This window comes from Vulpes vulpes, chromosome 2 (assembly GCF_048418805.1).
Source record: "Vulpes vulpes isolate BD-2025 chromosome 2, VulVul3, whole genome shotgun sequence".
Lineage (NCBI taxonomy): Eukaryota > Metazoa > Chordata > Mammalia > Carnivora > Canidae > Vulpes > Vulpes vulpes.
Window position 1 is genome coordinate 15,252,114 of NC_132781.1, and position 16,013 is coordinate 15,268,126.

A 16,013-nucleotide genomic window follows, 5' to 3' on the forward strand; every position below is an offset into this window, starting at 1 on the left:
TTGAACACCAATAAAAATTAATTTATAATAAAAAAAAGATGCAAATTCAGGTCTTTGAAAATCACTGCTCTGTATGATAATAGTAAAAAGAAATGAGTCATTTGTTTGGCACTTTTCAGGGATACCTTCCTGTTAAAAGGCAAATGTCACAAACAAGTGGGCCATTAAATAACAAGATAGAAAGAAAAATGTTATTTTCCAAGCTCTGCACATATCATAGGCAAGGCTTGGGTATTGACCAACAATCAAAGAATATTCTTCCTACAGGAAGCGGGGGGAAGGGAGAAAATGGTGTCTTAGAGCTAGTGTCGAGAGAGGACAGGACAGATATTTCTAAAGACAATTCTTGTTTTCGTTTACAAAAGTTACTGAAAAGGCTGGATCTATACAAATCCATTTAGTGACTGAGGTCTTGCTAACACTACACGTAAGATTTATTCTTGTACAACAAATGACCATATTTAATTTTTCATCATTATAGGTACAATACGTAGTTTAGTTCACAGAGGACCCAATTATAACCACCAAGCCATATTTTATTTATTTATTTATTTATTTATTTATTTATTTATTTATTTATTTATGAGAGAAAGAGAGAGAGAGAGAGAATAGGAAGAGAAGGGCAGAGGGAGAGGGAGAGGGAGAATCTTTTTTCTTTTAAAGACTTTTTTTTTATTCATTCATTTGAGGGAGAGAGAGAAAAAGAAAGAGAGAGAGAAACACACAAGGAAGGGGAGCAGCTGGCAGAGGGAGATGGAAAGGGAGGGAGAGGCCCCCCACAGAGCAGGGAGCCCGACGTGGGGCTTGATTCCAAGACCCAAGATCATGACATGAGCCAAAGGTATATACCTAACTGACTGAGCTACTAGGTGCCTCTAAACCAGTCATTTTCTAATGAGATGGGTTTATGCTCAGGCCCACTTCATCTATAATTTTAAAAAAATACATGACATGAATTTCTACTTCTGTCCAAGATGGGAGTAAAAAGGACTATATTTATCCTCCTACCTAAAATAATTCCCAAACTTCTAGATAAAGTATTTACAATGATTTTCAAGACATTAAACATAAGCAATGAAAAATAATGATCCCTGAGAATGGAAAACAAATAAGCATATCCCATGCCCACTTACTGCCTTAAGAGAATTTCCAGGTCATTAATATAGGGTGGGGAAAACCCAGTCAGATTCTGGCAGATTCCCTGAGTTGAGGAGATGAAACCAAGAATCCAGGGAGACTAACGCAGCAACTCTCAAAGGACAGAGTTCTAAGGAGGTGAGTACTGAACAGACATAATTCTGAAGATCTGTGGAAAGAAGAGTACTGACTGGCACATGTATGTGAGAAAACTGTCAAGGCCAGGAGATGATCTATTCAAGAGGATTAGAGGGAAGAGGGCCTGAATAGTGCCCATTACTAGCATCCAGAATAGAAAACCTTACAATTTCCCAGACATTGGGTAGGATATTCAGAAAGGTCTTTTCTCAGTAGTATAGAATAGAAAGACCTATAATAAATATTGTTCTGTTCCTACTCAACAAATCTTAAAGGCAACACCCAAAATTATACTGTTTCCAAATAACTTCAATATTCCTGAAAAAAGTTGAAAAATATTTGTAAGAATACAAAAATATCCAACATCCAGTGAGGTAAAATCCACTATGTCTGGCATCCAAACACAGATTATTAGGCATGCAAAGAAGCATGAAAAAAAGGAACCATAATTAGCAGAAAAATCAACTAATTGAAATTGACCCAGAACTGACACATATGTTAGAATTATCAGAGAGAGAGATATTAAAACAGTAATTATAACAATATTTTATGTGTTCGAAAGGTAGGGAAATGGAAGATATAAAAGATCCAACTGAACTATTAGAAAAAAAAAACTATAACAACAAAAATGAAAGGATGAGTGCCCTTGAAGACACAGGAATAAGAACTATTCAAAATTAAACATACAGAGAAAAAAAGAATCCTCTAAAATAAGAATTCATCAGTGAATTGTGATACATTCCAAGTGGCCAAATATAGGTATGTAGAGTTCTTGAAGGTGGGTGACAGAAAGCATATTTAAAGAAATAATAGCTGTAAAATTTCTAAATTTCATGAAAACTATAACCTCACAGATCTAAGAACCTCAATGAGCCCCAAGTACAAAAAATATAAAGAAAATGATGCCAAAGTACATCATAATCAAATTGCTCAAAACCAGAGATAAACAGAAAATCTTAAAAGCAGCCACAGAATAAAAAGACTTTACAAAGTACAGAAGAACAAAGATAAAGACAACAACAGATTTTTTGTCAGAAACGATGCAAATGAGAAGACAGTGGACCTACAGCTCTAAATTATGTAAAGAATAAAACCTGTGAATCTAAAATTATAAACCCAGTGAAAATTTATCTTTCGAAAGTAATGGTGAAATGCTTTTTCAGACATATGAAAATTGAAAAAATTAATCACCAGCAGATCCACAATACAAGAAATGTTAAAAACAAGACAAAACACCAATGTGGGGCTTGAATTCATGATCCTGAGATCAAGACGTGAGCTGAGATTTTAGACTTTGTTTTTGAATGAATGAATAAAATTCATTAAGCATTGTCTAGGCAACTTCTCATACATTATCTAGTATATTTGCTCCTTTAGTTCTTGTCCACCACATGTTCTGTTTCATGGTCCATCTGGCAGTGTCCATTTTAAAGAATATTATTTAGCTTTGCATAAGCAAAAACAAAGTTAATTTTTATTTACTTTTTTTCAAAGATTTTATTTATTTATTCATGAGAATACACAGAAAGGAGAGAGAGAGAGAGAGAGGGAGGCAGAGACACAGGCAGAGGGAGAAGCAAGCAGGCTCCACGCAGGGAGCCCGATGTGGGACTCGATCCCAGGACTCCAGGATCACGCCCCAGGCTGTAGGTGGCGCTAAACCGCTGAGCCACCCAGGCTGCCCTATTTATTTACTTTTTAAGATTTTATTTACTTATTTGACAGAGAGAGAGAGAAAGAGAGCGCACACAAGTAGAGGGAGCAGCAGAGGAAGAGGAAGAAGCAGGCTTTCCACTGAGCAGGGAGCCTGATGCTCAAGCAGGGACCCTGAGATCATGACCTGAGCCAAAGGCAGATATTTAACTGACCAAGCCACCCAGGCACTTCAACAAAGCTAATTTTTAAAGGTACTAACAAAGCATAACCTGTCTTCTCCAAAGTTATTTTTTTATTTTTCTAATATCTGTACCAGAGAAGGATGATAGCAATGGTAACTATAAGGCAGAGAAATGACATTATGTGAGCTGCATTTTATAAGGACTAATCTGGAAAGCCAGGGGTTAGCTTGATTTGAACTTGGAAAGGCCAGAGGAGGGAGACAAGCTAATTAGCTGTATGGAGAATGGAGAACATGGGAAGAATGTGAGAAACTGGGAGAGCAGAATCCTCAGGGCTTCCTAAGTTGACTGGGTGTAGGAAATAATGAAGACAGTGATTCAAAGCTGACTTCAAGAGTTAAATAAAGCCTAGGTGAGAGCAAAATTGGGGCACTATTAATAGAAAAAGGGAAATAAGAGCTAGTTTGGGCTAATGAATCACAGTGGTACCCTAGCTGATTGGAGCCACCGCCAAAAGGACAGTCACTGGCAGTTAGTGTTGATATGCATGCAGCTCTCTTTACCATACCTAACAACCCAGAGCCTGGAGTATCTACAATTAGCCATTGTGTTGGTACATAATTACATTACTTACTGCTTTTTATATTATACTGTCTATGACATTGTATATTATGGTGGTTAAGAGCACAGGCTCTGAAGTCGGCCAGATACGAAATGAATCCTGGCACTGCCAATGACTAGACATGTAACCTTAAGCAAGTTTTTAACCTCTCTAAATCCCAGTCTCCTTATTACCACTACTTAGATCAAAGGGTTGTGAGGATTAAATAAGAACATGTTTATAGCTCTTAGCACTGTGTCTACAAAGAATAAGAACTCCAATAAATGCATGCTATCACTTTTTATAAGTCTAAAAGTGTACCACTCTCAACATCTGTCTTAGTGTTTTCCATTTTATTCTATTAATATGGGGGTAAAAAAGGGAACACACTTATTTTACTCTGGAAAATTATACTCTGAGTCTTTGAATAACTGTATATTAAATTTCAGCTTTCTGACATTGGTCTTATAGGAAAACACTTGTTGAGAAAAACCTGGAGTCACTGCTGAGTGGAATTTTCAGGAAGGGATTTTCCCTTTGGAAAACAGTAAAAGAAACAGGGAAAGCATAACTCAAATGTCTGTTTTTACATTTCCTCATGTTGAATACTCCAAAATTTAGGGAAAATATAAAAACAGCAAAGTTTCTAAAATGTGAAACATTTGATAAAATAATTATATAACTATGCCAACACATTTTTACGCTATTAAATTGTTGGCCTTGAATGTGAGATATGAGATCTATTTTGATTGGAGCATCAAAACTGGTTAATGACTTGAAATTTAAGATTAAACTTTTTTTTTTAAAGTAGGCTCCATGAGCCCCAACATTGGGCTTGAACTCATGACCCTGAGATCAAGACCTGAGGCAAGATGAAGAGTTAGACACTCCACCAACTCAGCCCCTAAGATTAGACGCTCAATCCAGATGCCCCTAAAAGTAAACATTTTTAAGTGAACGCTCAGTGATGAAATAGCTATGGTCCTACAAAGGAAATTCTGTAGTTCTCTATTTTATTATATCTTGGGAGGTTATTTCATTAAAAAAACTTTCATATACAAGATTGGAAAGTTTAAATCATTTTACATAGTCAGAAATGTTTTGCAAAGGGTTACCTAAGTAAATTTATTTGGAATATGGTTACTTAATAATATTTAGTTACTTTTGGAGAAAATAATGATAGGTTAACTGGGAAACTGATTCTTTAAATCTCATTTAGATCAAAACATCAAAATGTCATAATGTTACTTATTTTTCCTTTATTGAACCTAAGGCACTTAAAAATATTTTCAGTGATTTGTTCCTGCAGGATTAGAAATCGTATTTAGAATCTCTTTCATGTTACTCCACAGACTTTAGTAGTTGTGTTATTTAATGCAAAGGAGTCAATATGTGCCTGTTAGAAGACCATGTTTTATATAGTCTTTTCTCTTTCTCAAAGGTTATTTCTCCTTTGTGGGTTGTGCAGGAGAACTTTGTTGTATACTAGCTACTGTTTGGATTCCCAAACTTTAAGGTGAAATTTACTAAATAAGGCTGGCTTAAATGAAAACCAGGTCTGTGCAGCTATCTGGAGCTACTTTAACAAGTAGTGATCTGCTTTAAAAAAAAAAAAAAAATCACAGCCAGACTACTACAAAAAGCATAAACTAGTTTCTAGCAGACATTCAAAGACATACAGCTTGAATACCACATTTTCAAATTTTAAAGTACTTTCCAAAACAGTGGCTGGGGTTTTGAGGGTCAATTTCATACAATTAAAGATTGCTATCTACCCATCTAATATTTATCTATAGGCAGAATGTACATGTAACCTTACTTCAGGATTTTAAAAGAAATCTAATTTTGTAAAAATAAAACAGTGATCAGTGAGACAGAAGACAATAATGGAAATATTCTCTTGTAAATGTAAGAGCCAGCCAGGTCATGATCAAGATGACTAAGAACCTCGGGGGTGTGTGACTCAGTGGGCTAATGTAAGAGTATTAGCTTCATGACATGCATCTTAGTCATCTTCATAAAGGATTCATTGTTTTGGAAAAGTAAGGGACTCACAAATATTGTGATGCACTGATTTTTTTTTTTTTTTTTGAAAACTCAGTATTTTGCTTTGATGAAGCCACGTGGCAGGGTCAATTTCATATAAATTCTGCCAATGAGTCAGATTGTCATTTGCACATATGCCCTCCCACCTACTATCTACTAAAGGAGCTATTAACTAAAGCCAATGCCTGTGAATGGCCATTTAGTATTGGGATTTAGTATAAAAATCCTAGGGAAACTAATGTGTATCGGGAAATAAGTTTTAATTGGGAATGTGTAATCTCTTCAGGCAGGACAGTGTTAGAATATTATCATTAATAATTCATAGTTAATTTGCCCCGGTAGCTACTATTAGAAGTCAGATTTGTTTTGTGTATTCTAATTCCCCCTTGTTCCCTTTACATATTCCATCATAAGATTTATTACATTTATCCATAAAAATCACAACCTAGGCAGCAAAGTTAGTTTCTTTCTCTGTGGAAGAGAGTCCATTAAGATGATCAGAAAGAGACCATCCATTAAGATGGTTAGAAAGAGAGTTTTCAGGTTGGTTATTTCTAGTATAACTCTACATTAACACAATGTTGATTAAACTTTTAAAAATGGACCCTGAGGGACACCTGGGTGGCTCAGTGGTTGAGCGTCTGCCTTCAGCTCAGGGAGTGATCCTGGGATCTGGGGACTGAGTCCTGCATCAGGCTCCCTGCCAGGAGTCTGCTTCTCCCTCTGCCTGTGTCTCCGCCTCTCTGTGTATTTCATGAATAAATAAATAAAAATCTTTTTTTTTTTTTAAAAAAAGGACCTCAAAATAGTTTTTAAACCTTGACTTAACTTTAATAAGGTTTCAAATTAATATCTATCAAGGACATTAGGCTTTGAGACTAGAAAAGGCACTTCTGGTTGGTTATCAGCTATATACTCTGCACTACTGGTACACAATCTTCTTTAACTGTTTTACCATTAGAGCTCAGGCTCTTGGATGGTTGACAGCTAGGAATCTACCAACTTGCTGCAATGAGATCCTGGACAGTACACTTATGTGACCTTCTCCCCATTGTTGGGCTAGGTCTCTGGAAACATCAATTTTGGTAGAACAGTTGTTCAAAACAGCTGCCTTGAGGAAAAAAAAAAAAGACTACTAATGAAGCAAATGTGAATGTTTTTTACAAAATTCTTTCTATTGCTTTTTTATTCTGTATTTTATCTTTGCTCTGGTCTGTTTTTTTTTTTTTCTTTTTTCTTTTTTTGCTCCAAATATTAAAGTTAATGCCCCACTTAAGATCCAAATTCTAGCTCAGATGTTATCCGGTAACTTCTGCTTCAGTAGTCAAAACACTACCATTATGATCAACCATAGTTATTACTGAGGTAACTATTAAATGAACTATGCCTGTAGTCTTTTTTAAAAAATTCAAATAAACATTTATTACACAGGTAACTCTGTATGACATTTGTTTTAAGTGTTGGATTTCATGCAGAATGGTCATTACTCAATGACAGAGCTGTTCTGCATCAACTCTGGGAATAACCTCTAAGGTTTTAGTCATTGCATTTAAGTAACACAACTAAAGAATATCAGTGAAAACTGGCTGGCCCTTCTAACACAAAGTTAGCATAATTAAATGCTAGTGATAAGATGATGAAAGAATTATACATGGATAGCTTAGAATTCCAGAATGAAGGTATCTCTTGAAACTTAAGTGAATTCCGGACAAATATTCAAAAACTGCTTCCATGCAAAGTTGAAAGAGTAGAGCCTGTCAGCTACAAGAGCTCCCGCTGGCTTGGAAATATAGAAAGATGTGAAAAATTTAGGTAGACAGAGAAAGACAAATATATGATTTCACTTATATATAGAATCAAAAAACAATAAATATACTCTTAAATACAGAAAACAAAAAAACAAAACAAAAATAAATACAGAAAACAAATTACTGGCTTCCAGAGGGGAGTGGGTAGGGAGAAGAGAGAAATAGATAGAGGGGATTTAAGAGGTATAAACTTCCAGTCATAAAATAAATAAATCAGAGATGAAAAGTACAGCTCTATGCCTATACTCTTAAAAATGTTTGTAGATGATTTTTAATCAATTCTAAAACTAAACTTTTTTTTTTGCATTTCTCTAAATAGACTATATGGTCCTTAAAGATGTAAAGGCACTTATCTTCAATTGCAATGGAAACCAGTGATTCTTAAAGTGTGATCTGGGGACTCATGGGGGCTACTTTCAAGACACTTTCAGGGAATCCAAAAAATCAACATTGTTTAATACAAAGAGGTTACTTGTCTTTTTCCATGCTCATTCTCTCACAAATATACAACAGAATTTTCAAGAGCTTATATGATGTTAATAAATAATGGGTCTATTGTTGTTTTTGAAAATGAACAAATATTTTAATACTTTCTCAGCTTTAACTACTAATATGATAAATATCAATAAGTATAACTCAAACACAAGCTTCTAAGGTCCTCAGTATTTTTATTTTTTTTTTAAGTATAAAAGGGTGCTGAGGGACGCCTGGGTGGCTCAGAGGCTTAGTGCCTGCCTTCGGCCCAGGGCGTGATCCTGGAGTCCCAGGATCGAGTCCCACATCAGGCTTCCTGCATGGAGCCTGCTTCTCCCTCTGCTTGTGTCTCTGCCCTTCTCTGTCTCTCATGAATAAATAAATAAATTAAAAAATAAAAATTAAAAAATGAAAAAGATTTATCTTTAAAAAAAATAAAAATAAAAGGGTGCTGATACCAAAAAGTTTCAGAGCTACTACTCTAAATAGAATAATGCAAGAATGCCTATATGAAGTGCCCAATAAGTGCTTGCTACCTGTTTAGACATATCCTCAAAAGACAACATTTCAGATAATCTCTAACTTGGAATAAGTCAGTATATTTAGTAGCCAGAGGACACATTACAGTGTACATGACCATTAACTACCTTCTCTGAAGATTCAGGGTCATTTAAAACTCATCACTTGTGATTTAAAACCCATTTATTTGTGATTGAAAAACTATTTCATAGGACTTGTTTGGTATTTTAAAATGTAGAAAGATCTCTCTCTCATGTAGAAAGATTTATCTTAATGTATACTACAAAAGGTTTCAATCATTTTATTACTTTTTAGGGTAGGTCTTACTTCAACCACAGCCAGAAGAAAAATATATAAAATCCAAATATGATTGAAATTTGTAAGTTTCTTTAAATTAAATAGAAAGCACAATGTGACATGTTTTCTAAAATTATGCCAGGAAAAAAAATTATGCCAGGAAAACAATATGATTCTGTTTCCACAATAAAGTGCAATGTTTTGGATATAACAAGCACAAATGATAAAAGGCTCGCCAAGCAGGTCTATAGAAATACATGGAAAGCCAATCCAAGTTTGTGTTCCTTTCTTATTAACATGTTTTAAGTCATATCAGAAGACACAGAGTTCATTTATAAAGAGTAATTAAAGTAACATGTTATTTTTTGAGGGAAGATTAGTATGCTAATTTTAGAAGGCAAAATACTGCTTAGTAAACACCCAGTCCCTTATGGATTAAAGTACTCAAATGAATGGCATGTTCTAACCATTTAGACTACTACAAGAAAAGCTCTTGAAAGAAAAGACAACTTTAAGAAACTAAAACATTCATATCATAGCACCTTTATCAATGGAAAAACTGCATCTTAAGTAGTAGTGTAGACAGTAAGTTGAGACATTATCTGCAAGAGCTATAAAATTAGTTTTGTTAGGAATCCATTATTCAGGCAAAGAGTTCTCTAAAGATTTAGGCATGCTATGAAAAATCTTTGGATGTACTTTGGTTTTACTGAATGTTTAGGTTGAAAGCTCAATTCAATAGAAAAGTATTTGCTTTTTTCTAGATACAAGTTATATCTATATCTAAATATCAAGCCCATTAGAATGCATCTGTTAAAGATCTTACTAATAAATCTTTAGATACCAGGGCAGAGGTACACCATCAAGTGTCAATAGAACCCAACACACAAAGAGTTCTCAAAAAGATATAGCTGCAATTTGTCAATGGATTTTGTTTTCTACTTTCAGGCATACCTTGTTTTGTTTTGCTTCACATGCAGATAATTGCTTTTTTTTTTTTTTTTTAAACAAATAAGGTCTTTCGCAACCCTGGATTAAGCAAGTCTATTGATGCCATTTTCCAACAGCATTTGCTGACTTTGTGTCTCTCTGTCACATTTTGGAAATCTGTGCAATATTTCAAACTTTTCATTATTATTATATTTGTTATGGTGATCTGTGATCAGTGATTATGACTCACTGAAAGCTCAGATGATGGTTACCATTTTTTAACCAATACGGTATTTAAAGATTTTTATTTATTTATTATTTGAGAAGGAGAGAGGGAGAGAGAGAGAATATGATCAGTAGGAGGGGCAGAGGGAGAGGGAGAAGGAGACTCCCCACTGAACATGGAGTCCGACATGGGACTTGATCCCAGGACTTTGGGATCATGACCTAAGCTGAAGGCATACGCTTAACCAACCGAGCCATCCAGGCACCCCTAAGCAATAAAGTATTTTAAAATTGAGGTATATACATTTTTTTTTTAGATAACTGTTAGTCACTAAATTACAGTAGAGTGTAAACATAACTTTTATAGGTGCTGGGAAACCAAAAAATCCATTTGACTTGCTTTATTGTGGTACTTGCTTTATTACAGTGGTCTGAAGCTGAACCCACAAGATCTCTAAAGTATGCCAGTACTATAAAATCCATTATTCAATGGCAAGCAAATCAGAAAATAAAATAAATTGTGTCAGTATGTTTTCCAGAAATGAAATGCAAGGTGATGTCAATGCAGATTTTCAGCCAAATCTGAAGGTCAATAGCTGTATCCAATCTTTTTTTAAAATTTAAATTCCAGCTAGTTAAGGTACAGTGTAATATTAGTTTCAGGTGTACAATTTAGTGATTCAACACTTCTACATAACACCCAGTGCTCATCAAGGCAAGTGCACTCCTTAATCCCCATCACCTATTTAACCCATCTCCCCTACCACCCTTCTGGTAACCATCAGTTTGTTCTCTATAGCTAAGAGTCTGTTTCTTGGTTTGCCTCTCTCTTTTTTCCCCCATGATCATTTGTTTAGTTTCTTAAATTCCACATATGAGTGAGTCATGTGTATGTGTTCAATCTTCTTTACTATGGTTATGCATTTTGGTTTTGGAACAAATCATTTATTTAGTCTTTTGACTAGATTTATTCAGGCTTTGGATATAATCAATCTATCAGCACTCAGTAGTGCTAAATATACTAAAGTATATATACTAAAATACTGCTATACTAAAGTAATGCTTAATATAATTCTACTTCCTAAGCTGAAAATACACAACTGTATATACTAAGCAACTAGCACGTGGCTTACCTAAAGAAATGGTGAACAGGATGAATAGGACTGGGAACTAAAACTATGATTGCGGTGGTCAACTCACTATAGTCCGTGGGAGGTATGGTAACTGCAGCAATACAATCAATTATTTTATGCTCCTCATTGCCTAGTCATCATTGAAAATAGCCCTTCCTGTGTGAATCATGCATATGATATAACACAGATTAGCACTGGGCAAGGGTGAGGAGGAGAGCAAAGGGAAGATGAATAAAATTTAGGAGACAAAATTTAAAAATGCACTTGGGATAGCAGAGCTATGGATTACAAGATACTAGGGAAAGTAGACCACTTAGCTGTTAAGGTTATCAGAGATAGTTTGGTTCATTCTGAACAAACCAGAAGCACAAGCAGTGATATCACCAACAGGTCCTCAACTAGACTGCCTTTGAAATGATCAACAAAATGAAAAGTCTTTGAAAAAGATTAGGTTCCTGATTGTAGAAATAAGTAGTATGCATAAAAAGTATAAAGAAACTGGTGCCTGAGTGGGAAAAGGGTAAGTTGTTTAGATGTTGTCAGAGAGGAGTAGAAGCACTGTCTCAAACTCCAAGTAAATAAAAGTGTATGTCTCCAGAAATGGCAACTAAGATGAAGATGAAATAAATTCTCTATGAAACATGTGACTACTAGCACCAAGCTCACCTGGAGGACTAGGGCTGAAGTGAATCAACACTTCTGAAATACAGAACCTTAAAAAGGTTGTTTCCTCCATCACCAACTTTACCCTATGTCTTTGGAGAATTTCATGGAATCAGTGCTTTCAACTGTTCAAAATTACAAAGTCTATGATGAGTATAATGTATTTGTGTTTATCTTTCTCTTCTATGGTGACACGTTCATTTCTTAAGGGACGCTTCAGTAAGAGTAGAAACAGAAAACAAACTTTTTGCCTACTGCCCATTTCCACTTGTGCCTGGGCATCACTAGGCAAAGCCCCTCTAGGGTTCTAACCTCTTAAATCCTGTTGCGTGCGAGCACCACCCATGCTCTGTCTCGGCATTCGAAGAGAAGTTCTCAAAGGTGTATGTCTCTGCTCATCCAGGTAAGCAAGGTCTTCCAAGTGGGCAGAGCTTGTGGCTGACAAGACAGAAAAGGTTAGTCAAAATATGTAAGTTTAGAAACCTATCATTAGTCTATATCTCCCAAACTTGGGAATCGGAGCTTACTCTGACATATACATTTACTAAGAGTTTGCTGAACTCACAGTCCTCAATCAGCATCCAGAACATGTGCTGGGGGAAAGTGTTAAGAGTTGTCTTCAGCTCCTTCATCACTATCAACTGCCTGAACTTATGAAGAGTACTAACAACAAGTTGGCAAACACATTAGTACCTGACAGCAACAATTATTAGTTTTACCTTCTTTGGGGTCACAAATACCTTTACATGACAAGGCATAAACATCATCAATGGAGAAACATGTTCCAAATTATATTTAGCTATAAGAAAAACAGGAGGCTCTGTCTTCAACATCTTCCCTTCATGCTAAAGAATGAAATATGAAAACATTCTAAAAACATGTTTCACATGTGTATATCTGTTGGAGAGACGGGCACCAGGACAACAGATAGAGAATTGCTAAAGAGTGTTTAGGGAACTGCCAATGTCCACGAATTTCAAAAAACATTTAGTTGCCCTCTGAACATAGGTAATAATGGCCCCCGTTACATGTATAAACCCTTCAATCTTGTGACAACAGAAAGAGGAAAAATGGCATGGGTATTTGCAATGCTATATATCAAGAGCTGTTAGGTCCATTCACAATGAACCAAAAAGTGAAGAAATTAAGAAGGAAGTGCTGAAGACAAAACAGTTTTTAATAACAAGAACTATAACAACAACAACAACAACAACAAAACCCTCAAACTTCTGTCAGAATATAATAATTTAGAGCTTATAAATTATTAATTAAATGGTTCAATTTGTTGCCAGTTATGTACAATATCGTGCCAGGGGTTACTCAGTTCTTCAATGGCAATTATTTACCAAGAGCTTACAGTGTGCCAGTCCCTGTTCCTGATGCCCTTCTTGGCTTAGCTGCCAGTTTACCTTTGGTGACTGTTTTGAGTGGGTGAGAGGAAGCAAAATGAGATCACTCTTGGCCACAGAGCTCTAATGAAGTACTTACTGTCCATATCCCCAGTTGAGATAAGACACAAACAACAATCTAAGGCGGAGTATGACTAAGTGGCACAAAGAAAGTCACAAAGTGCTCTCTGAGCTGAAAAAGGAGGAGAAAAGACAGAAAAAACAGAACAGAGGTAGAGAAAGAAAGGAATAAGAGAATATGTGCAAGAGATGTATTCTCTTCATTCTTTACTGCAATTACTTCAGTTACTTGGGTCTACTGGAAATCTAGACAAAAGGAATTTATCCAAATTTATAGATATAGTTTCTATTAGGAAATAAAAGTCTCTGAAAGCTAGTCTAGGGAATTAACCAAGAGAATGAAGTCAAATGCCACATTACACATCAGCGGGAGAAAGTCTCAGAGGAATAAGAGATAATCGTGACTTCCCCATTCTGAAATTAAAACTATCCAGTATAGATTACTATTTAATCTTTTATTTAAAAACACTGGAGACAATGACTCTTACAGCATTCCCACTGGGAATGTAACAGAGGAATAAGAGATATTCTTGATCTCTGCATTCAGAAACTAAAAAACTATCCAGAAAAGATTACATAATCTTTCATTTAAAACCACTGAAGACAATGACTCTTACACCATTCCCACTGGTACTCTAATGTGGTTCTGTGAATTGGTTCTTTCTTATGTTTATTAGTCCCTCCTGCTTTAATCGGAAGGAAGGAAGGCAGGAAGGAAGGAAGGAAGGAAGGAAAGGAAAGGAAAGGAAAGGAAAGGAAAGGAAAGGAAAGGAAAGGAAAGGAAAGGAAAGGAAAGGAAGGAAGGAAGGAAAGGAAGGAAAGGAAGGAAAGGAAGCAAAGGAAGCAAAGGAAGGAAAGGAAAGGAAGGAAAGGAAGGAAAGGAAGGAAAGGAAGGAAGGAAGGAAGGACCCTCAGAATTACTATCCCCATAGAGCCCTCCTTGGAGCTGGGAAATATCAGCATCAGCTGAGCAGGGCCCCTTGCACAGAGATACGAGTTTCAGCTTTGTAGGGTCTTTCCTCCACTTTCTATGGTTTAATAATTCCAACCTCTTCTTGTTCTATGGGCTCAGAGGTGGTAGCTGCTTCTTGCAGTCCATGATACCTCGGTGTTTTCTTTTTACTTTTTCAGTTCATTTAAACATAGTCAACCATTCTTTCCATATCAGATTTTCTGGTAAAATAACTGTGGTTTTTGTCTCCTGGCTAGCCCCTGACTGATACACCACAGAAAATAACTAGGAGCAATCATTACATATATGTGATGTTGATAATAAATAAAGTAATAACACAGCATGAAAATGTGAAAATTATCTTAATGCTCATCTAGTTCAGAGGTTCAGAGGCCAGCACTCTAAGGCCTGTAGATGAAATCTGGCCTGATGCCTATTTTTGTAAATGAAGTTTTACTGGAACACAGCCTTCTTCCCTGTTTGTTAAGCATTCATTTACAACAGAGTTGAGTAGTTGTGAGAGAGGCCATATTGGCCTACAAAGCCTAAAATACTTACCAACTGGCCTTTTAATAAAAAGTTTGTTGATCCCAAACTAGTCAAATCCCTTCATTTTATAGATAAGTACTGTAGAGTGACTTGTCTACAGTGAAACACTCATTTATGGTAGATCCAGGCCTCAAAACCAGCTATCTGGTCTGTTAATCCAGTGAGTGCTATGTATTTGTACTACACCTCTTACCATTCTTTAAAGCTAACTGGATTTAATTCTTCCCTTAAAAGTCTTATTTTTCAGCCCTTCCACATCTTTGTCACTTTCCCTGTTTTTTTTTTTTTTTTTTATGGCTTCAAAGAGCAGTAATCAAAGCTGGGCAATAAAGACTTTGTAATGCAAAGTGAAGGTGCTTGTGTAGCGCAGACTAATAAATCTCCACACTTCAAATATTTCCCACAGTAAGAAACAACAAATTAAAGCTCCAAAATTTGTTATTATTTAATAGGAAAAATACATATAAGGTACTTTCTAAAGCTGATAAACTGAAGAGTAATATGCAAAGAATTATCAATGACAAGTAGAATCTTCTACTCACATTAAAACAAAATTCAAATGAAATCTTTAATAGTTGAAAGTGTGGTAAGTTTTGGGTTACTGCTACGGCAATATTAACAGTACATTATATAAATTTAAAGCAAGGTTCTCTTATTAAAACTGTTTTATATGCCAATGCACTAAAATAGTTTGATATGTTGTAATAAAAAGAGAATGTATATTTCATTAATAGAGGGTGGAATGATACGGTGGAGGAAAAAAGCTGTGGTTAAGGGGAAAAAGCCCTTTATCTATATTATATTCATCTATGAATCTTTTAAAGATTAAACTCAGGGAGATCTATACTCTGAGTACAGACCTGAGTAACAGATAATTCATTTAATTTCTCTTTACTGAAAAGACCTGCTGGCAGGTACTACTAGCCGCAGCCTCAGATAGGTTCATCCTCCAATTCAAAGAGCTTCTGGCAGCATTTGTTAATAAAAACGCTTAGTGTAAAGTTAACAAGCTAAATGAATCTTTGCTAAATGAATCTTCACCTTAGTAATTCCTAGGAAAACAGACATCAACTGTTCTATTGCTTTATTTCACAAAACCAAGAAATGTAGTTGTGTGTGTGTGTGTGTGTGTGTGTGTGTGTGTACATGGCAGATCTACAGGGACACACATATTACTACTTCACAGTGGTACTCTTACTGGGAAACTGTCCTGGTAAATTTTTTTGAGATAGTT

General features: G+C 35.6%; 1 protein-coding gene across 20 annotated transcripts in view; it reads right to left on the bottom strand.

Annotated features, from left to right (window-relative positions):
• TANC2 (tetratricopeptide repeat, ankyrin repeat and coiled-coil containing 2) overlaps positions 1-16,013 on the bottom strand; it is a 478,177-nt gene that overhangs the window by 102,316 nt on the left and 359,848 nt on the right. For all 20 annotated transcript variants that reach the window (XM_072746843.1, XM_072746841.1, XM_025999546.2 and 17 more), the window contains one exon: positions 12,122-12,247. In XM_072746843.1, coding sequence (XP_072602944.1) covers positions 12,122-12,247 — 126 coding nt within the window. The remainder of the gene's footprint in view (positions 1-12,121; positions 12,248-16,013) is intronic.